Raw genomic sequence first — 23,602 nt, 5'->3', positions numbered from 1 at the left:
AGGGGAGGACCTTCTCTGTAAATATCAGGTCATTTACTTCACCCTCTGCGTCGATCCATTGTGGCGTTCCACAGGGATCCATTCTTGGCCCCTTTTTGTTTTCCCTCTACATGTTACCTTTAGGCTCAATATTCAAGAAATATAACATAAATTATCACTGTTACGCTGACGACCTCCAATTATATCTTCCAATCAAACCAGGAAATGACATTTCATTAGACAACCTCTTTACATGCCTTAATGAAGTCAAGACCTGGATGACAAATAACTCACTCCAACTGAATGAAAATAAAACTGAAGTGCTTCTACTGGGTCCTGCTGCTACCAACAACTCCATTAAAACACAGTTAGGTCCCTTAAGTAACAACTTACACAATCATGCAAAAAATCTTGGAGTCTATTTTGACCCTCTCCTCTAGTTTGACAAGCATGTAAATGCAGTTGTAAAGAGTAGCTTTTTTCAACTACGATCTATAGCAAAAGTGAAAAACTTCTTATCAAGTAAAGACCTTGAAATTGTGATTCATGCGCTAATTTCCTCTCGATTGGAATACTGCAATTCTCTATACGTTGGCCTACCTCAAACTACACTGTCTCGGTTACAAATGGTTCAAAATTCAGCAGCCAGATTGCTAACAGGAACTAAGAAAAGGGATCACATCTCCCCTGTTCTTGCCTCATTGCATTGGCTACCAATACAATTTAGAGTCGATTTTAAGATCCTTATTTTTGCATACAAGGCCCTACATACAGTGAGGAAAATAAGTATTTGAACACCCTGCTATTTTGCAAGTTCTCCCACTTAGAAATCATGGAGGGGTCTGAAATTGTCATCGTAGGTGCATGTCCACTGTGTGAGACATAATCTAAAAAAAAACATCCAGAAATCACAATGTATGATTTTTTAACTATTTATTTGTATGATTCAGCTGCAAATAAGTATTTGAACACCTGAGAAAATCAATGTTAATATTTGGTACAGTAGCCTTTGTTTGCAATTACAGAGGTCAAACGTTTCCTGTAGTTTTTCACCAGGTTTGCACACACTGCGGGAGGGATTTTGGCCCACTCCTCCACACAGATCTTCTCTAGATCAGTCAGGTTTCTGGGCTGTCGCTGAGAAACACGGAGTTTGAGCTCCCTCCAAAGATTCTCTATTGGGTTTAGGTCTGGAGACTGGCTAGGCCACGCCAGAACCTTGATATGCTTCTTACAGAGCCACTCCTTGGTTATCCTGGCTGTGTGCTTCGGGTCATTGTCATGTTGGAAGACCCAGCCTCGACCCATCTTCAATGCTCTAACTGAGGGAAGGAGGTTGTTCCCCAAAATCTCGCAATACATGGCCCTGGTCATCCTCTCCTTAATACAGTGCAGTCGCCCTGTCCCATGTGCAGAAAAACACCCCCAAAGCATGATGCTACCACCCCCATGCTTCACAGTAGGGATGGTGTTCTTGGGATGGTACTCATCATTCTTCTTCCTCCAAACACATTTAGTGGAATTATGACCAAAAAGATCTATTTTGGTCTCATCTGACCACATGACTTTCTCCCATGACTCCTCTGGATCATCCAAATGGTCATTGGCAAACTTAAGACGGGCCTTGACATGTGCTGGTTCAAGCAGGGGAACCTTCCGTGCCATGCATGATTTCAAACCATGACGTCTTAGTGTATTACCAACAGTAACCTTGGAAACGGTGGTCCCAGCTCTTTTCAGGTCATTGACCAGCTCCTCCTGTGTAGTTCTGGGCTGATTTCTCACCTTTCTTAGGATCATTGAGACCCCACGAGGTGAGATCTTGCATGGAGCCCCAGTCCGAGGGAGATTGACAGTCATGTTTAGCTTCTTCCATTTTCTAATGATTGCTCCAACAGTGGACCTTTTTTCACCAAGCTGCTTGGCAATTTCCCCGTAGCCCATTCCAGCCTTGTGGAGGTGTACAATTTTGTCTCTAGTGTCTTTGGACAGCTCTTTGGTCTTGGCCATGTTAGTAGTTGGATTCTTACTGATTGTATGGGGTGGACAGGTGTCTTTATGCAGCTAACGACCTCAAACAGGTGCATCTAATTTAGGATAATAAATGGAGTGGAGGTGGACATTTTAAAGGCAGACTAACAGGTCTTTGAGGGTCAGAATTCTAGCTGATAGACAGGTGTTCAAATACTTATTTGCAGCTGTATCATACAAATAAATAGTTAAAAAATCATATATTGTGATTTCTGGATTTTTTTTTTTTTGATTATGTCTCTCACAGTGGACATGCACCTACAATGACAATTTCAGACCCCTCCATGATTTCCAAGTGGGAGAACTTGCAAAATAGCAGGGTGTTCAAATACTTATTTTCCTAACTGTAGTTCAGCCCCAGATTATATTTGTGATCTTATTATGCCATACACAGCCTCTAGGTCGCTAAGATCTTGCGATCAGTCACTTTTATCTGCCCCACGCTCTCGGTGTAAATCAAAAGGTGATAGAGCTTTCTCTGTAGTTGCCCCAAAGCTCTGGAACAATTTACCTTTAAATATCAGGACCTCTCCATCTCTGGTTGCTTTTAAATCCAGCTTAAAGACCCATTTTTATTCTCTTGCATTTGAGTAATTTTGTGTTTGTATTGTAAATAACTCTGTGTTCTACGTTATGTATGTACTGTATGTATATACACTGAATGGTTTGATACTTGATTTTATCTCTCTTTCTTTCTTTTTTTTTTCCTACTACTATTTTGTCTCTTATTTTGTTTTTATTCTATTTTTTGTACTGTAAAGCACTTTGGATCAACTACGGTTGTGTTAAACTTGTGCTATATAAATCAACCTTGACTTGACTTGACTTGACTTGACAAACTTTAAATGAACTCAGATCACTTGCAGTTACTGTTAGCTCACAATGTCACACACAAAGTCAAATTCAATCATTTAAGCTAACTTATTACATTTGAGGACACCGATTGCCTTAAGCCCTGAATGTAAATTAATTTCTCCTGTGCTACACTTGAGCCTTTAGAGAAACAGAAATGAGTGAAAACAGCACTGATATTCAGTTAAAGCATAGTTACCAGTTAGTTTGTCTTTCTCCAGAGCGACAGTCGCACTGATGTCGTCTGCTGTTTCACCAGCACACTCTTGTCCTGCTGGAGAAAAAGTGAAAGGTCAAAGTGCATCTCCAGGACTTTAGTATGCATCTACTCGAAATTTGCCATGACAAAGCAACAGCTCAAACATACCATCAGATTCATTCTTAAGTGAAGATTCTTCAGCATTAGCAGCACTGGCACTCAATTCTGTAACTTGTCCTGGAAAACCACGATAAATGAAGTGTAGTGGCAGAGAATTACTTTTCTCAGAAAGAATATGTCATACAGGTTTAATGTTAATGTGTCAGGCCACATAATATTCATACACATAAACAAAGCATCAGTAACAGTATCTGAATAAATCATTATGATGCATATATTTTAATGTTTACTAATTGAATAAATTATTTTAAGGGCTGTTTTCACAACTACAACTTGTGAGACTTTTTATGCTTTTTGTTCATTTATACAACAATGCATTTTGGGGGTCTGAAAACGCAAACTAATAAAAACAGGTTTCAAAGTGCAAGTTTTTGAAAATGACACCATGATCTTCTCCATGTTAACTACAGAAAACAAATTTGTCAAAACGGTGACATCATGCACAAGGGTATTATGCATTCAGTCTATATGTGTAAGTGTATTTTTACAAAGTCACATCGCCATCTGTTTGGCAGCAGAATAATTGCCTGTTATCATTAAATGCAAAGAAAAAATTACAAATTTTCAATAACGTTCCATTAGTTAATGTTAGTTAATGTATTTACTATGAATGAACAATTAAAAAATATATTTATTACAGTAATCTTTGTTGATGTTAGTTAATAAAAATACAGTCGGTCATTGTTAGTTTCATGTTAATTCACAGTGCATTAACTAATGTGTACAAGCAAAACGTTTAATTTAATAATTAATGACTAATGATGTATTTACTGATGATCAATGATTAATTACATTGTGACTGTGCCTCAGATGCAAATCAACTCTTTCTGTGTCTGTAAAGGTGTGAACCAAATGTCCCATACAGATATGTGGCCCATAGAAACTGATAGGTGTGAATGACAAAGAAACAACATTAATCAGAGTAGATTGCAGTGTAGATCAATCTCCTCCCAGCCAGCACAGCCATGTGGGGCCCAAATGGGTTTGACCTGGGCTATCTAACTGGGACCCAGCCAGTTTTGTCCTCGGTTTCCATGTTGGCCCCACATGGGTTTGCCCAGATGAAATGAACACTGCTTAGTATGCACAGTACAGGCTGTTAAATGTAACACTTAATCAGTGTTGGAGGTAATGAGATAATTAAGTGATTGAATAATGATTGTGCATTAATGATGAACACCTGCTGTTAACAAGCAGAATCACTGAAGGAAAGAGAAACACAAGGGCTGTGTCCAAATTCAGGGTCTGCATCCTCCTTAGGATCCTTCCTACCCGGTTGAAGGAGGAGGGGTCCTCCGACGACCGCAAAGCCCGGAAGTCGGTGTTTGTGAATTTGGACAGCCTACCCTTCTTTCACATATTTTCAGAGGAGAAAAGGCCGCGAAATTTAAAAATACTAATGTTACTGTGTCACGAAATGTAGTTTTAAGAGTTTTTCAGTCGACAATGTAGTTGTTTAAAGCTCAAATCTGTGGTTTATTTATAAAGAGAGCGCCATTTTAAAAATGTTATCTGACGGTTTCGGAGTTGTGAGATCCAGGGATCACCGGGCGCTCAGCGCTCATGTACCCCGCCGAGAACAGCCTTGCCTCGGCTAGTGCCGTTCTGGGCGATCTTTGGTTTAATTAATCTATAATTTGTTCCTTGGCAGATTGTTGTGGCTGAGGGCAAAGTGAAGTTTCATAACTTTATATATTTAGGCTTATTTAACTTTAACGGTGTAGCCTGCTGTATGTTTGACTGAATCGTTTACTTTATTTCTTGACTTGTAGCTTCTTATACCTTTTAAAAACTGAAATTTAACAAAAAGAGACATGGTTGCGTCATTTTATTTTATATAGCCTATGTAATAATATGTTAAAATGTATAAATTTACATTATTTATTATTGTTATTATAATAATATACCACTTGCGATTATCAATCTATTATAGTTATGCTGTTAAATTATTTTACTCTTCATAGTAACTATTTAACTTATTTTTTATTGTCTATATTCTGTAATTGATATTTCATATTCTATTGCTATTATTATAGTATTATACATAAACTATATACTATTATCAATATATTATTATTATTATTATATTAGTACTTATGATCTATTATATAATTATACTTTTCATTACTATTTTATTTGCTGTATACTGTTTGTTTATTTTATTGACTAAACTATTTACTATTAGCCTACCTCTCACTTTATCTTATATTTACTATTTGCATTGCACTGTAGTTGTACCATATCATATGTATTACCATAAAGGATCCATCAGTTATCTTTGTTATTGCTAAAATCGGGTCAATGACAGAATATGCTTTTCCCACAATAAGAAAACTTTATTTAATTTAATGTGAAAATTAAATTATATCTCAGTATGGGGGTGTTCACAATTCTTATCCAAGAATGAAAAGCCAAATACATGACAAGCCTGAGCTTTGGCCATTCCTTATTAAAAAAAAAAAAAAAAAAAAATTTCAACCACTGAAATTTTTTTTTTTTTTTGAAAAGCCAGTTTTTAAAAAACTTACATCGAAAAGCATACTCCTCTCCCACTCCGCTACCGCTCGCTTCGTCCGCCATTACGCTCTGCCGAAAAGAATTATGGGATAGGTAGGACGGGAAAGGATCCACCACACCCATCCTTCCAATTCGGGGAAAAGGAGGACGTATTTGTGGGCCGCATTTGAAGGATCCTACGAATTTGGACAGCCTTCGTCGCGGCGCTGTGACGTAACATCCTTCAAACGAGTACTCCGAAGGATGTAGACCCTGAATTTGGACACAGCCAAGAACTACTTCCAGCCACTGCCTTGGATGAAATCAACTGAAGATAAAATACATTACATCTCTCAAGATCAGATTAAACAACTCCACAAACAGCATTACCAGCTTCACTTATTACAAACCAGACTGACTTTATTTCTGTCAGACATCTAACGAAAAGAATTAAGAAGAGGTTTAGATGTTGATTACTTTTTTGAAAGTAATAGTTTGATTTGATGTTACCATTGTGGCGATCAGTGTGTGCTTTAGTCAGGCTCTTGACTTTTTAACATTAGTTGTTCTCTGGCAGCTGTGTCTGTTTGTTATGGCGAGAACAGCAAGAGAAAATATGATCAGATGCTGTAAGCTGATTGATGATATGAATATGATCGTCATATAGTGGCTTAACTCATTGATTATTTTTGAGGTTCATACGGGTAGTATGTTATTCATTTTGTTTTATTGTTGTGATTCTACAGCAAGAGATCCAGCACAGTTTAATCAGAACATCAAATGATTTTTAAAACACCATTTACATATGTTGGACTACAGAAAGTTCCACTTGCACAGAGACATCAAGAATCAGCATATGAATCTCAACAATGGTGACATGCTTCATGCTGCAATGCATTCTGAGTGCATCATACAAAACTTATCCATGGCTCCCAGAATGCATTGCAGCATGAAGCATGTCACCATTGTTGAGATTCATATGTTGATTCTTGATGTCTGTGTGTGAGTAAGATTAGGAGGAGGCCAAAATATGTAAATGGAGTTTTAAAAATAATTTGACGTTCTGATTAAATTCTATTATTCTCTTGTTGTAGAATCACAACAATAAAACAAAATGAATAACATACTACCGTTTGAACCTCACAAATAATCAACGAGTTAAGCCACTATATGACGATCATATTCATATCATCAATCAGCTTACAGCATCTGATCATATTTTCTCTTGCTGTTCTCGCCATAACAAACAGACACAGCTGCCAGAGAACAACTAATGTTAAAAAGTCAAGATCCTGACTAAAGCACACACGGATCGCCACAATGGTAACATCAAATCAAACTATTACTTTCAAATAAGTAATCAACATCTAAACCTCTTCTTAATTATTTTCTGTAGACGTCTGACAGAAATAAAGTCAGTCTGGTTACTAATCAGTGAAGCTGGTAATGCTGTTTGTGGAGTTGTTTAATCAGATCTTGAGAGATGTAATGTATTTTATCTTCAGTTGATTTCATCCAAGGCAGTGGCTGGAAGTAGTTCTTGTGTTTCTCTTTCCTTCAGTGATTATGCTTGTTAACAGCAGGTGTTCATCATTAATGCACAATCATTATTCAATCACTTAATTATCTCATTACCTCCAACACTGATTCAGTGTTACATTAAACAGCCTGTACTGTGCACACTAAGCAGTGTTCATTTCATCTGGGCAAACCCATGTGGGGCCAACATGGAAACCGAGGACAAAACTGGCTGGGTCCCAGTTAGATAGCCCAGGTCAAACCCATTTGGGCCCCACATGGCTGTGCTGGCTGGGCTGTGGGAGGTCCTAACAGTTGTCTATTGTATGTAGCCCCTTTGTCTTCATGTATAAAGGTCTGTCACACTGACAGAACTTTGGGTTAAGATTCTTTGAAGGGCGACACGCTAACATCTCTGCTGAAGAACTGTGCTCCACTACTAACTTGAGCTGGACAATAACTTTATTCTCGAGCTGCTGTAAAGCCAAAGCAATCTCTGTTACTTAAAGTTCCTGTTATCACTGTAAAGCTGCTTTGAAACAATCTATATTGTTAAAAGCACTATATAAACGAAGGTGACTTGGCTTAACTTGATACTGCCTTCAATAAACTCTTCTCCTCACAAGAGCTCTGGTCAAGCTTACTTATTTTATGTATTAAAGACATCTAATACATTGGCGAGCCACCCAAACAATTTCTCGGCCAAATGCAGCAAAAGCTAACAGATTCCAAAATATATGATCACATGACAATAAAAGTGTCCAGTTGTCAAGGTAAATGGGGTGGGTCAATTTACCCACTGGCTCATCTTACCCCACTTTCCCCTAATAGGTTCTTTGATGCTCTTGTGAGTCACAAGACAATCATATTCATCTTTTTCCTCCTCCTTGATCTCCACACTCTTCCTCAGCTGATAGGATCCATCATGGTTTGGTCTGATTCCTGAGGATTCAATATGAGGTTTACACGGAGATGTGTGATATTTCCTAAGGATCATCGTCACATCTTTGGGGTAGAAGCCGGTGGCCAGACAGGTCAGTTTCAGCTTGGTTTCATCAGTGGATTTCCTTGAAAACACATGAACCTTTGGAGGAGCTGAAAACACAGAAATAAGTTTATCAATCAGTTTAATCAGCTGCTTATCATCAACAAATACAAACACATTTACTCACAGCCGTTTCTGAACTCCTCGTCTCCATATTCTCTGAATTTGTTGAGCCAGTCCACACACTCTTTCTCCAGGTAGCCTCTGGTGTATAGGTTTAGGATCGGCACATTGTCCCACTTTCTCTTGGTTGGTAGAGCTGCGTCAACTGGGGCGACCCATTGAGACTCTCTATCATCAAAAGACAGGAAGTCCTCTCCATCATAGCCGTACTCAGAAACACCTTTGAGAAACCTCACTCTATCTCCCTGCTGCTCAAATTCACAACCGTGTCTCCACTGAAGAACATGCAGATCTGAAACATGAAGAATCAAAATGTTTGTAAGATGATAACAATAATAAAACTAGAAGATAAGGTTAAACAGCATGAATGTTCCTCACCTGATGTATTGTGTCTCATGCGGTCCATCAGAATCTTCATATTGACATTAAACCACTGTTCTTTGCTCTTTCTGGACTGAGTGCCTTTTTCCCAGTAATCCTCCTGCATGTTCTCTTTCATCCAGGGCTGTTTGGGAATCTTTCTCTTTTCTTTACTATTGTAATAGTCGATCTGTCTGTCATCTAGCAGACCCATAGCAGTGAATTCATAGATGCCCGGCAGATCCACAGGTTTGGACAATCCAGTGTAAATGTAATACAGCGAGTGTCTCTCTGCAAGGAAGAGGAAAAAATGGGGGGGGGATACACGTGATTCATATCCAAAATCTTGATGTCTGTGTGTGACAACATGATACACTTGCTCAAAACATCATGTGCACAAATTTTTTATACACCTTCAAATAAGTGATCATTTTAATGCTTATGGCACCAATAATGCAGTTCCACAAGGTTGGTGGTTATGAATGCCAAATATAAACACAAAACTTTAAACACAATATTAGATGTCCATTTCGTGATGATTATGTCATCATCAACATTGAGCTGATAACACCTCATACTTTTTCTAGGCTTTCTCTGCCACAACAATTGTGTTACACAAACACACTGTTACAACAGCCAAAGAAAAGTTAAAGTAAAAAGAACGGGGACCAAGAGCCCAACTAACGCAAACACTGATCACCACAATGATGAGACTTCAAATTAAACAAATATTAACATCTAAATCTCTGTTAATTCTCACTAAGATCATCAGACAGCAATAGTCAAAGTAATTATGTCTAAATGAGACGTTAAATGATGTTGAAATATGTCCACAATAGCCACATCTGAACTAGTTTTAACCTTGTACGAAGGTTCGATTAACGTCTAGATATCGGACGTGCAGAACACGTCAAAAAAAGACGTCAAAAAAACTTTCGTTCTGGCTCCTCAGTGGACGTCTTTTCAACGTCCGACTTTTGTGCCAAAGACATTGAAAAGACGTCTTTTGGACATCATTTTGCTTAGTGGGGCTGGCAGTGGAGTCCAGGTGGAGCTGCGGGACTGTAGGGACTGAGCAATGACACAGGTCCTGAGGGAAGGCCAAAGCCAGAGTGATGAGCAGCTGAGGTGGAGCCATGGAGCCAGAAAAATGAAGCAGAGGCTGATTAACTGTGGATCAAGGTGGAGTTGAAGAGAGGGAAGAACCCAACAGAGTCAAAGGGGAGGAAGGACAAGGAACTTGTAAAGGACTAGAAGTCAGTGGCGTAGGCAGAGCAATGACTAACCAAGGATGAGCGGGAGGGATGAGGGAGCCTAGTGGAGCCGACTGGTCGACATGCCTAGTAGTGATGGGCACGGAGGTCCTAGAAGGAGCTGATGGTTCAACCATCCTGGGCTGAACTAGCAAACTTTCAGATTGAGGCAAATTAATGATGACCAGAGCAGAAGCCGAAGAGCTGATGAGAGGCAGTGCAGCCCTGAATGGTATAAGAGGAGCTTTACAAACAACCTTATAGGGCTGGGCGATTTAAATCGCGATATTGTTATGCGCATCTCGTCAGTAAAGCCGGTTCCTTGATTTAGTAGTAAATCACCATCACCTGCTTTCAGATGGAGCGGCATTTAGGGCTGAGAAGATAATTAAGTGATTCATTTAGTGATGATTGAGCATTATTGAAGACACCTGATGTTAACAAGCAGAATCACTGAAGGAGAAAATCACAAATTGTAAGTTACCATTAAGGTGATGGGTGTTTGCTTTAGTTGGGCTCTAGACCATTATATGTTTACTTTAATATTTACTGTTGTTTGTCTGCTGTTATTGATTTATAACAGTTAAATGAACAAAGTAAAATGTTATTTTATAGTGTTGGTTATGTTTTGACATAATCATACTGTGATCTGAAAAGTGAAACATATTAAGATAGTTTGGTTTAACTTGTTAGCAGCAGTTTTGTGATTCTTCAGCCTATGATTATCAGGATTTTACTTATAATTCAAAATATTTAATAAACATAGCTCTAATCAAAAAGACGTTCAGACATCAATAATCAGCCTGTGAATCTCAACAATGGTGGTGACAATAATAAAGCATGTTGCAGTGGCTGCCACCAATCACAACTCATTAATGGCTCCCATCATGCATTGCGGTATGAATAAATTATGATCTGAATTGTCTAATTTACTTTTCCTCATTGAATATTCTGCTCCTCACCATTGTTGAGATGCATAGACTGAATCTTGACATCTGTGTGTGCCTAAAAGAATGATTTTTTTTTTTTAAACAAGTTTTAAGAAATCCTTTATATCAAAAATTCTGGCCATTTATTCAGATTCACAGTTATGCTGTAACCAACAACATAAATCGAAGTCAGAAAGAAGGATCTTAATGAGCTCAGTGATCAAGTTCAAATGATGATTGTCATAATATAACAAACAAAGATCACTTTGTTTACTTTGTTCAACTGGCAGTTTTAACTCAGATACAATAGCCTAACAAAATCTAAAACGATTTACTACTAATCAAGGAACCGGCATTACTGATGAGATGCGCATAACAATATCGCGATTTAAATCGCCCAGCCCTACAACCTTATTAGAGCTAAATATCTGATAATGACCTAGTGTTATACATTTGTAGTCTTGATTTGGGTGTGGTCATTTACATTTAAAAGGGCTGTAAATCTAGCTCAAGTAAATTTCCCAACAACAGAATTGTGACCTGTAAAAATGCTGAGTGGTTAGTAACTTTGGAAAACCATTAGCCACAGTGGCTGGTGAGCAAAACAGTCAAGCCCTGCATACAAGTACTACCCTACCCTACTAACCCTAACGCCTGCATGATGTTTATTTTGGTTTGTACATAATGAATTGTTCAAGTGTATATGTAACAGACGTAGGCTAGTTAGAGATGTGTGTGTAAACCTCACTCCCCTGAATTCAAAAGGCATTCTAGCGACTGACAGTAGAGACTGTTGTCTTCTGTCTCCTTGTTTGAGAGCCCAACTCCCATGTGGACGGACCCGGGTTCAAGTCCTGCTTAGAGCGGGCTGTCCGAACTGGAGAGGATACATACTGTCTAGTGTACAGCTTATGTTAGATTTATTTTTGAATTAACACAAGAACAAGAAACACTGAAAAAAGTTAAACATCAGTGCAATTCATTCAAAATATTGATTTGCATTGGTCCAATGGAAAATTGTGTGATTTTCAGTTTATACCTTCTGTTTTCACTTTGCCTCAAAGTAAGTGTTACGCCCTCTAAAATGATACGTTGGATTAACTTAAAAAAATTGATGTAATTTGTTACAGCTAATTTTGTTTTGTTTTTCTCAAATTGTATTTATGATTTAGTTAAAACCATAAATTTTGATTAATGTCAAACCAAAATGTTAATTTTTTCCAACTCAACGTTTTACCTTAACCCAAAGAACACAGCAAAGACTCCAGTATTAACACTCAAGAGTGTTAAAGTTAATGAGATAATTAAGTGATCAATTTAGTGATGATTGAGCATTATTGAAGACATCTGATGTTAACAAGCAGAATCACTGAAGGAGAAAATCACAAATTGTAAGCCACCGTTATGGTGATGGGTGTTTGCTTTAGTTGGGCTCTTGACCCTTATATGTTTATTTTAAATTTTGTTTGGCTGCTGTATCTGAGTTATAACTGACAGATGAACAAAGAATAAAGTGATCTGATGGTGTTGGTTATGTTTTGACAATCATCATTTGAACTTGATCACTGAACTCATTAATATTCTTTTTTGTGACATAGATTTATGTTGTTGATTACAGTATAACTGTGAATCTGCATAAATATCGAGAATTTTAGATATAATACAAAGGATTTCTTAAAAGTAAAAAAAAAAAAAAGTCTCTCTTTTAGGCACACACAGACGTCAAGATTCAGTCTATGCATCTCAACAATGGTGACAAGCAGAATATTCAATTAGGAAAAGTTAATTACATAGACAATTCAGATCATAATTTATTCATACCGCAATGCATGATGGGAGCCATTAATGAGTTGTGATTGGTGGCAGCCACTGCAACATGCTTTATTATTGTCACCATTGCTGAGATTCACAGGCTGATTATTGATGTTTGTGTTTCTAAATTAATTAATTCAAAAGTCTTTTGATCAGAACAATGTTTATTAAATATTTTGGATTATATGAAAAATTCTGCAAATCATTTGCTGTAGAATCACAGTGATGCTGTAATTAACAAGTTAAACCAAACTATCTCAATAAGTTTCATTTTTTCAGATCACAGCATGATTATGTCAAAACATAATCAACACCATCAAAACGCATTGTCTCTTAGTTCATTTGACTGTTATAAATCAATAACACTAGACAAACAAAATCTAAAGTAATCATATAAGGGTCAAGAGCCCAACTAAAGCAAACACCTATCTCCATAATGGTAACTTACAATTTGTGATTTTCTCCTTCAGTGATTCTGCTTGTTAACATCAGGTGTCTTCAATAATGCTCAATCATCACTCAATTAATCACTTAATTATCTCATTAACTTTAACACTCTTGAGTGTTAATTTAACACTGGAGTTTTTGCTGTGTACTTTGGGTTAAGGTAAAGCTTAAAATTTTGGTTTGACATAAATCAAAATTTATGGTTTTAACTAAATCATAAATACAATTTGAGAAAATCTAAAAAAAATTAGCTGTAACAAATTACATCAATTTTTTTAAGTTAATCCAAAGTATCATTTTTTTCAGTGAAGAAACTGTAATTGTGTATAGTTTGTTGGAAAAAATTGAAACGGCCTATGCTGCCCTGACATCTAAAGTACTGAATGTCAAAACTAAAATATCATCTGTACCTTGGCAGCTGAGTTAGAAGAAAGGGGTTGGTGTGTGAAGGTGTGCCCAGTAGAGGTAGGATGCAGGGGCTTCGTTGCCAATTCAACTACAAGGCTTCTGACGGAATTGGGCATTAGAGGGCAGGCCCATAGGAAGACCATCAAATAAATTGCTACAGCTGCCGAAAGAAGTAGTCACTGCCTGTGGTTGAGAAGAAAGTACCCTCAGTCAGTCCCCTTTCGACACACACCCAGGTCTGATCATCCTGTGGTTGGCCTGCCTTGGCGGAGCGTGTCTTGTGGTAAATGACCGAAACACCCAAAGAAGCCGAGGTGTACAACTGAAGAACTGTGTCGTAAAGGAGGAAACATCACTAAGTGGTCACTAATGAAACCTCCCAACTAAGATCATGCCACTCAAGACAGGTATCGAACTGAATCAGTTGGGATTGTAACATCTAGTCCTTATTATGTATTTTAAATATCTGGATTAAACCAGTGACCACTGCAAAAGGGCAGAAGACAACCAGGGAAATACCTGGTGACGGCTTGGAAAGACTGCTGGCAGGAGGGAATAGACCCCTAGAGGATGTCATTGGTTAGCAACCAATGCTGGCAGGATCCATCACAGTGATTTGGATCCACCAATTTATGGCTGTGAAAACTTCAAGAGGTCCCAGCCAACACAGCCATTTGGGCCCCACATGGCTGTGTTGGCTGGGGTAGAATACCCCCCTGAGTCTGCGAGAGTGGGGGCGCAAGAAGACTCACCAGACCTTGTTTGCCTTCTAGAAGAGCTGAAAGGAGATGTGGAAAGAAGGTTGGAGAGGATTGGGGAGATCATCTAGAGATCAGAGAGGAGAGATATGGAACAAGAAACAAGAAACAGAAGACCACCAAGAAATCACCAGCTCACTGCAAGCAGTGGAAGAAGGCCACAGATGTAGAAAAGGCTTGTCTCGAAGCACTACAGACGCAGAAAGACAGGTGACATCTAGTCCTTATTATGTAATTTGTATCTGGCAGAAGTGGTGAAGAACAACTAAATAAAGCAGAAATTGAAACCCTTAACAGTGCACAGTCTAGTGTGCTTTAATACCTTTAAAAACGTCCAGTATGACAGACCATTCATTGTTCCCTGAATAAGTAACTTTGATAACTGCATGTTTACAATAAACAAGCCGCTCCTGTACGAAGCCCTAAATGTAAATGAATGTCTGCTGTGCTACACTTGAGCCTTTGGAAAAACGGATATGAGTGAAAAAAAGCACTGATATTCAATTAAAGCATAGTTAATACTTACCAGTTAGTTTGTCTTTCTCCAGAGCGACAGTCGCACTGATGTCTGTTGTTTCACCAGCACACTCTTGTCCTGCTGGAGAAAAAGTGAAAGGTCAAAGTGCATCTCCAGGACTGTAGTATGAATCTACTTGAAATTTGCCATGACAAAGCAACAGCTTAAACATACCATCAGATTCTTTCTTAAGTGAAGATTCTTCAGCATTAGCAGCACTGGCACTCAGTGATTCTGTAACTTGTCCTGGAAAACCACGATAAATGAAGTGTAGTGGCAGAGAATTACTTTTCTCAGATAGAATATTTCAGACAGGTTTAATGTTAATGTGTCAGGCCACATAATATTCATTCACATAAATAAAGCTAAATTCTGAACAATATCTGAATAAATCATTATGATGCATATGATTTAATGTTTACTAATTGAATAAATGATTTTAAGGGATGTTTTCACCACTACAACTTGTGAGACTTTTTATGCTTTTTGGTCATTTACACAACAATGAATTTTGGGGGACTGAACGCAAAGTTATAAAAACAGGTTTCAAAGTGCAAGTTTTTTAAAATGACACCATGATCGTCTCCATGTAAACTACAAAAAACACACATTTGTCAAAACTGTGACATCATGGACAATTATGCATTCAGTCTATATGTGTGCAGTGTATCTTTACAAAGTCACATAGCCATCTACTGGCCTGGCAGCAGAATAATTGCCTGTTATCATAAAATGCAAAGAAAAAACGGTAACAATTTTCAATAAGGTTCCATTAGTTAATGTTAGTTAATGTATTAACTATGAATGAACAATTAAAAAATATATTTATTACAGTAATCTTTGTTGATGTTAGTTAATAAAAATACAGTCGTTCATTGTTAGTTTCATGTTAATTCAAAGTGAAAATCGTGATATTCAAAGCATGAAATATCAACATCGTGTTAATTTAGAGTGTGACAATATACCGGTTTTGGCGATAACCATGATGTTTAAAATGAACAGGACTCTTATGATACGTAAATACTCCAGCGCCAGTACCTGGTTGACCTCTGAGGTGTCTGTAGGCTATTGCACCCGCGGACACCTACACTGAAAAAAAGTATTAGTTGAATTTACTAAATTTTTTCATGGTAAGTGGTTCCACACAATTGATTTTAGCTACATTTAAACAAATGCATTAAGTTGAACTAAAATTTAATAAATTCAACTTAATGCATTTGTTTAAATGTAGCTAAAATCAATTGTGTGGAACCACTTACCATAAAAGATTTTAGTAAATTCAACTATAATTTTTTTCAGTGTATGAAATAAGAAGACGACGCAGCGCGCGCCTGCACAGCTATAATCTGAGAAGAATGTGAAACACTCTTTCCACACCCGAAAAAAAATAAGCTCACAACAACACGTAAAGAAAACATCTCCTTAAAGGGGGTCGCACACCGGACGAGAAGCTCACGTCTTTAAAATTCGAACGCATTATTCTCTATGAGTGTACACACATCCGGCGCCCAGCAACGGCTCAAAATCCGGCCGCGACACAGAGCGCCATTTACATAGTTTTATATAAAATTTACATTATATTTGTCTCAAATCATCGTTAATGACTTCACCCTGTGCTGCAATATACATTTAATTACATTCATTCACAGAAATCAGCTGCTTGAATGAGAATTGTGTTACCGGATTATCAGGTGAGAATTTCTCACTTCATTCAGTTAACGGATGCTCTGAGGTAAAGTATTCAGATCGCAGACTCAGCAACTATTATATTTAATTGTACAGTACAATCATAACATAGTACAGACAGACATTATCTTCATTTCATAATGTCCTTAAATATTACAATGCTGGCCATAAACTGGCGCATCTCGTCGGGTGTGCGGCGTGTGCGATGATCAATCCCCTTAAAGGGTTAGTTCGCCCATTTAAGATTAACGTGCGCACTGTTGACGTTGACAGCAGCGCGGATTGATAGAAATGGAAAGAAAATAGTGCCGATTAAAACTGAGGTATGAATTTTGGCCGGAGTGTTTTTTGTGATGTAAATTAATCAAGCTTTGCAACGCATATAATTTTTTCACGTAATAACGCACAGTTTTTAGGCCCCGGAAACTAACCGGGAATACTTTCTTGAAAAACTAAGAGCGGCCAGAACTCTGACCAGGGAGGTGACCACAGAGTGGGTCAGTGTGTATGCACTATAGTGCTGGTAAGGATTGCATACAACTTCATGTCTTAAATGGGCGAACTAACCCTTTAAACCCAATCTGCCACCAACCTTTTCACCCATCTCCGTGTCCATCACTCTGCGGATTACGCCATTGTACAGAGAGTAAATTGTGATTATTTTACTAGTCATGGAATGGGAAACGTGACATTAACCTGTTAACAGTGGGGTTTCTGTGATCATATATCCCACTTCTTTACTCATCTTATTTTTGCATTTGTATTTGCACTTGATTCTTTTGTTCAAATCTGCTATCTGCATGACTAGCGCCAGCGCAACAGGTTTAAGAGCTTTTCAGTTCTTCAGGAAACATTCAGACCGTGTTTCGCTTCAGTTTGAAACCAGATAGGCCTAAACTTCACATGCTTGTCTTCCTTTACAAAAATTTGCCATAGATTGAGTATACAAGAAGTAATGCATGTGCCTTGTGTTTATCAGTATCCTTATGTTTGTGTAAAAAAGAAAAACTATAAGCCAAGTAAAAATTAATTTGACCCCCCAATCTAATACCTTGGCGAGCCACCCAAACAATCGCTCGGCCAAATGCAGCAAAAGCTAACAGGTTCCAAAATATATGGTCACATGACAATAAAAGTGTACGGTTGCCAAGATAAATGGGGTGGGTCAATTTACCCACTGGCTCATCTTACCATACTTTGCCCTAATTGGTTCTTTGATGCTCTTGTGAGACACAAAACAATCATATTCATCTCTTTCCTCCTCCTTGATCTCCACACTCTTCCTCAGCTGATAGGATCCATCATGGTTTGGTCTGATTCCTGTGGATTCAATCTCATCTTCAGGCAGAGATGTGCAATATTTCCTAATGATCATCATCACGTCTTTGGGGTAGAAGCCGGTGGCCAGACAGGTCAGTTTCAGCTTGGATTCATCAGTGGATTTCCTAAAAAACACATGAACCTTTGGAGGAGCTGAAAACACAGGAATCAGTTTATCAATTCTATTCATCATCTGTGGATGATCAACAAATACAAACACATTTACTCACAGCCGTTTCTGAACTCCTCGTCTCCATATTCTCTGAATTTGTTGAGCCAGTCCACACACTCTTTCTCCAGGTAGCCTTTGGTGTATTGGTTTAGAATCGGCACATTGTCCCACTTTCTCTTGGTTGGTAGAGCTGCGTCAACTGGGGCGACCCATTGAGACTCTTTATCATCAAAAGACAGAAAGTCCTCTCCATCATAGCCGTACTCAGAAACACCTTTGGAAAACATCACTATATCTCCCTGCTGATCTACTTCACAACCAGTTCTCCACTGAAGAACATGAAGATCTGAAACATGACGAATCAAAATGTTTGTAAGATGATAACAATATTAAAACTAGAATACATAAGCAGGTTAAACAGCATGAATGTTCCACACCTGAATCATGGTCTCTCATGCGGTCCATCAGAATCTTGACATTGACATTAAACCACTGTTCTTTGCTCTTTCTCGACTGAGTGCCTTTTTCCCAGTAATCCTCCTGCATGTTCTCTTTCATCCAGGGCTGTGTGGGAATCTTTCTCTTTTCTTTACTATTGTAATAGTCGATCTGTCTGTCGTCTAGCAGACCCATAGCAGTGAATTCATAGATGCCCGGCAGATCCACAGGTTTTGACAAAGCAGTGTAAATGTAATACAGCGAGTGTTTCTCTGTGATGAAGAGGAAAAACATATGGAGGAAATTACTGTTCACTTCAGTGTAAATGTGATAAAAGTTGTGTGTTCCTGAAAGAGAAAGCTGCTAAAACATCATGTGGGTCAAGCTCATTAAACACGATCTCAAAACATTTCAGCAACAGATACAACCAAATAATTCATCTTATTATCTATTATGATAATATATAGCCTAAAGCCAGACCTGTAATTTTCTAAAGAAAACTTTAGTCAAAATCCCAAATCTGAATCTCAAGATCCTTCTGGTTAATCAAAAACTCTATTTTTAGGTTTAACTTGTCATAATTTCCATACATCTCTTATTCTTTTGATAAATTAATTTGATGCCGCTAAAACATAATCTTGTTAAATCTGTAATAGCCTCTAATATCAATCATATGATAATAATGATGTTGACAAAAAGTTATAGTGGATAGTTTTATTAGTTGTCGAAAACTCACATATATTTAATTATCTGAGTATATACTTTTGTATTTCATATATGATGCTAGCCTGAATTTGTAATCAAATTTCATTTCTCTTTGCAAAGACGATTTAAATTACGACGAGTACTCATTACTTTCACTTTCGTTCTCTGATAAATGCATTGAATGAATTGAATTTTGAATTGAATTTGAATTGAAAATCTTTATTTCGAACTACTAAAAAGAAAGAAACATAAATGAAATATACAAAAAAGTAGAGAAAGGTAACAAGAAGGGGTTCAAGATCCATCAGGGCCGGAAGAAGTGCTTGAGAGAGCTTAGCGAGGGGCCTCGCATTGTCCAATTCTTCCTTAGAGGTAAGGAAAATAAGTTGAGTAAAGCCCAGTGGCAGGACAAGCACCACAGTCCACAGGGCATCAGAAATCTAAACGAAGCTACAACTAGTACAACAACACCTTCAGTCCTAAGCCCAGTGCCCAACCATTCACAAACAGCTTTAGGCCGTGTGTCCACCAAAGCGTTTTTACTCGCGGCTGGCGTGTTTTTTCAATTGTTTTCAATGGGAGCGCCGCGTTTTTAAAACGCCATGAGCGTAACGAGGCGCTGAGCGTCTTTTTCACGCTGAAGCGCTGAGCGTTCAGCGTTTTTTACAGGTCGCCGAGAGTTGAAGAATGTTCAACTCTGGGTAAAACGCTGCGCTCATCACTGTCACTTTTTACCCAACCGACCAATCACAGTGGAGGAGGGGCGGGACTAATAACACACCGACCAACCGCATCCGCCACATTCTGCTTGTACAACGTCAACAGATGACAACAACAAGCATAATAACGGAACAAAATCATTTAAAGGAGTCATAATGTAGAAATTTCACTTTTCCACGAGAATCAATGTATGTTATGATTGCATAATGATTATACACTGGCCGGGAAGCCGATATTTAAAAGTGAAGCGTTTGTTTACCTCAGGGTTTGTAAAATAGGCCACGTGCACACGCACGAAAAAACGAGATTTTGATTTCTTCCCCTTCTTGACGTCAAGACGGGGGAGGATATACCAAATATGGACACCGCAAACCTATGCCGCGGGAAGCCCGCCCCTCTCCCCCTCTCCCCCTCAGATTCAGTTTAGTTGACTCGAGAAAGATGGAGAAATCGAGTGCACACCTGAGATGCTCTGTGGGTGACTGCCACAAACAACATGCAAAGGTGTTTTATCTACCAAAAACGGACGAAACTATCAGGGAACAGTGGATGAAATTAATTTTTAATGACGCTGTCCCAACAACTCTTTCAAGTGGCGTATCGTTAGGTGTGTGTGCTAAACATTTTACACCGGAATCTTTTACAAATTTGGGGCAGTATCAGGCGAACTTGGCCTCGAAGCTCCGTTTGGGAAAAGGTGCCATCCCAACCATCAGGGACTTGCCAGAAATTGAAAAGGTAAGACTGTGTTCTCTTACGAGAGGTCTCTCGTACTGCGTAAGATATCTTACGCTCGGGGAAAATCCTTTTTCTGCGAGATATTGAAGCCAAAAATTATCCTTAATTTTGTAATAATGCAAAACGCGTTGCGGCAGCATGCAGACATAGGCGAGACAGCTCGCGCGCCTATTGGCTGCTCTGCGGCAACTGCAGCAGCCTATCGAGCGAGGCCTGGCGTGACGCCAGACCCAATCAGGGCACTTCGCGCCCGCTGCGTCACGTCCCGCCGAAATGGGCGTGGTCTAGGCCTATAAATACCGCTCGCAGGCAGCTATTATCTGATTTTTCATCCTTCAAGCGAAGCACACGCATCGCTGGAGCCGGAGAAGAAGCCGCGCCGTCTGAGAGAGAGCACCTTCAGCGGGACGAGTCACTGAAGTCGCTGGCCGCGCCGCCTTCCTGCCTTCCTGCTGCGCTTTCCGGCGCTTATATCCTTTCTATTACTCTGTACTTTTGTGTGTGTGTGTCGCCGCCGCGACACACATTCTAAAAGAGCTAGCGTCTTTTTAAAGATGCCTTCCTGCGGCTCGTGCAGAGCCACACTCAGCGACGGGGACCGCCACGTGATTTGCGTTTCCTGCCTGGGTGAGGTGAGGAACATGCAGCTCTCGCGCTCGCCGACGGCGGCTGCCCTCACTGCGAGCTGATGGCAATGGCGACTCTGAGGACTCGCCTAGCCTTCTTCACCGAGACTGCTCCCCCGCCCGCCACGGCGTCGCGCCGTAAAAAGCGCCGTGCCCAGCGGGCCCCGGAACCCTCCCTCAGCCGCCAAAGCTCGCCGGTTCGCCCAGTTGCTTCCCCGGCTTCGTCACCCTCGCTTCCTGACGGACAGCGGCCGCCGTCTGCCGCCGCTTCCGTTGACATTGTGGATGAGGAAGCCCTGCTGGGAGAGGATGATTCCTGCTCTATCCTGGCGTCAGGCAGTGAGGATTGGGCGGGCTCTGAGGACCCCGCGCCCCCTGCCCGCATGTCTTCAGGCAAGAGAGCGTCCATCGAGACGGAGCTCATGCGAGTACTCGCACAGGCCGCGGCGAGCCTCGGCCTCGAGTGGTCTTCGCCTGAGCAGCCCGCTCACAACCGGCTGGATGGATTTTTCCTGCCTGGGGAGCGCGCTTCGCCTGCGTCCAGACCGGCGCCTTTTCTTCCTGAGTTACACGAAGAAGTCGCCAAGTCATGGAACGCCCCCTATTCGGCTAGAGTGCGTCCTGCTGTTTCTTTGGCATTCTCCGCTGTTGACGATGCCAAGAACAAAGGATACCTTTCGCTGCCGCCGGTCGAAGAGGCGATAGCGGCCCACTTATGCCCGCCCTCTGCTGGACGGCGTGCTAAGTCGGCCCTACCCTCTAAAGCTTGCCGCACGACGTCAAGCCTGCTCCGCCGCGCTTTCTCTGCCGCCGGGCAAGCTGCGTCAGCGCTGCACACCATGGCAACGCTTCAGATCTTCCAGGCCGATCTCCTCCGTAAGCTGGATGAGGAAGGGCCTGACGCGATCTGCGTGCCGGACTTAAGGAGTGCCACGGACCTCGCTCTCCGTGCTACTAAGTCTGCAGCGCAAGCCATTGGACGGAATATGGCCTCTCTCACCGTGACTGAGAGACATCTTTGGCTGACGCTCTCGGAAATGGCCGAGTCTGAGCGCACCGCGTTCCTCGACGCCCCGCTTTCCGCCACAGGCCTCTTTGGATCCTCCGTCAAGGATTTCGCGGAGAGATTCACAGAGGTACAGAAAGCGTCACAGGCTATGAAGCACTTCATCCCGAAGCGCTCCAGCTCTGCAGCAGGCCGTGCGAGACCGTCTGCTCAGAGCTCACAGCCACAGCCACCGTCCACTGCCTCCACTTCACAGCGCCGCCAGGCCCGAAGCGCGAGACCGCGCTCCCGCTCATCCGGTCGCCGCCCCGCTGCACGTGGCCCGCGACCTAGGATTACGGTGAAGCCCGAGGCCCCGAAGTCGTCCTAGCACAGCTAGGAAAACGACGGTGTTTGAGTCCCGCTGCGGCCAGACTCACACCAAAGTTATTCGCTCGTCCAGTTCCAGCAAATGTGACTGTTCCAGTGTTTTCTGCAGCCAACAAGTCGGTTCTGTCACCCGCTTGCCTGCACACAAATGCCGTTTTCACGGCTACCCAGATAAATCCCCAAAAGAGTGTATTTTCTGGTGTCCCGGCTACGGCCGATGGTGTTTTATGTGTAGTAAGAATGCCCACTGCCCAGTGCCCATCCCTACACACAAGCACAGCCTGTCACACAGGGCTTGTGCACATAAAACCGACTCAGATCGGTTGCGCTTCAAACATGGTGAAAGTGCCCACTACCCAGTGCCCACTAACACCGCGTTGTGCATGTCTCATGGTTTCTGTAAAAACGAAACCAACGTGCACTCGCTTCACGCAAGCGAACGATGTTTTCGGTGCGATAGATGTGCCCGTTGTCCCGCGGCCACATCCACACATAGACATGACAGTTCCCACGGGAACCGCCCAGCCCTCCCCCTCGCGGCTGACCACCGCAGAGGAGTCGAGCGCGGGCAATCTGCCCGCTGTTATCAGCGCGCCCCATGCCTCAAATGTCACGAGCGCGATGCTTGTGTTGCAGCACGCCGAAGCCTCTCCATCGCTGAGCGAGCGGAGCACGCTTCGTATTCAACCCCTAGCTATCCATGCAGACGCATGGGCAAAGCTGCCCGGGGTTTCGAAGTGGGTGCTGAACATTATAAAAAGAGGCTATTCGCTGCAGTTTCGCCGACGCCCTCGCCGCTATGTGGCGCGCGTCGAGACCACGGTAAAAACAGAAGTAGCACATTTACTTCGAGCCAAAGTGACGAAACTATTGAGCAAAGGGGCCATAGAGCCTCTCTCTCAAGTTCAGAGCGAA

The 23,602-nt window shown here is 40.9% G+C and overlaps 1 protein-coding gene across 18 annotated transcripts in view; it reads right to left on the bottom strand.

Moving 5' to 3' along the window:
- The window catches only part of LOC311291627 (uncharacterized protein), a 106,542-nt gene that overhangs the window by 69,989 nt on the left and 12,951 nt on the right, over positions 1-23,602 (bottom strand). For 9 of the 18 annotated variants that reach the window (XR_014627584.1, XR_014627585.1, XM_084410766.1 and 6 more), the window contains exons 7-16: positions 18,523-18,795; positions 18,144-18,431; positions 17,785-18,066; positions 15,082-15,153; positions 14,917-14,988; positions 8,802-9,074; positions 8,428-8,715; positions 8,069-8,350; positions 3,230-3,298; positions 3,062-3,136 (exon numbers count right to left, since the gene is read on the bottom strand). Coding sequence is in view for 16 of the 18 variants with exons in the window: in XM_084410766.1 (XP_084266892.1) it covers positions 3,062-3,136; positions 3,230-3,298; positions 8,069-8,350; positions 8,428-8,715; positions 8,802-9,074; positions 14,917-14,988; positions 15,082-15,153; positions 17,785-18,066; positions 18,144-18,431; positions 18,523-18,795 (1,974 nt within the window). In the remaining 2 variants the exon portion in view is untranslated. The remainder of the gene's footprint in view (positions 1-3,061; positions 3,137-3,229; positions 3,299-8,068; positions 8,351-8,427; positions 8,716-8,801; positions 9,075-14,916; positions 14,989-15,081; positions 15,154-17,784; positions 18,067-18,143; positions 18,432-18,522; positions 18,796-23,602) is intronic. The other 9 variants (XM_084410770.1, XM_084410763.1, XM_084410774.1 and 6 more) reach the window with 5 other exon arrangements.

This window comes from Rutilus rutilus, assembly GCF_951802725.1.
Source record: "Rutilus rutilus genome assembly, chromosome: 1".
Lineage (NCBI taxonomy): Eukaryota > Metazoa > Chordata > Actinopteri > Cypriniformes > Leuciscidae > Rutilus > Rutilus rutilus.
This window is presented reverse-complemented; position numbering and strand designations above follow the sequence as displayed.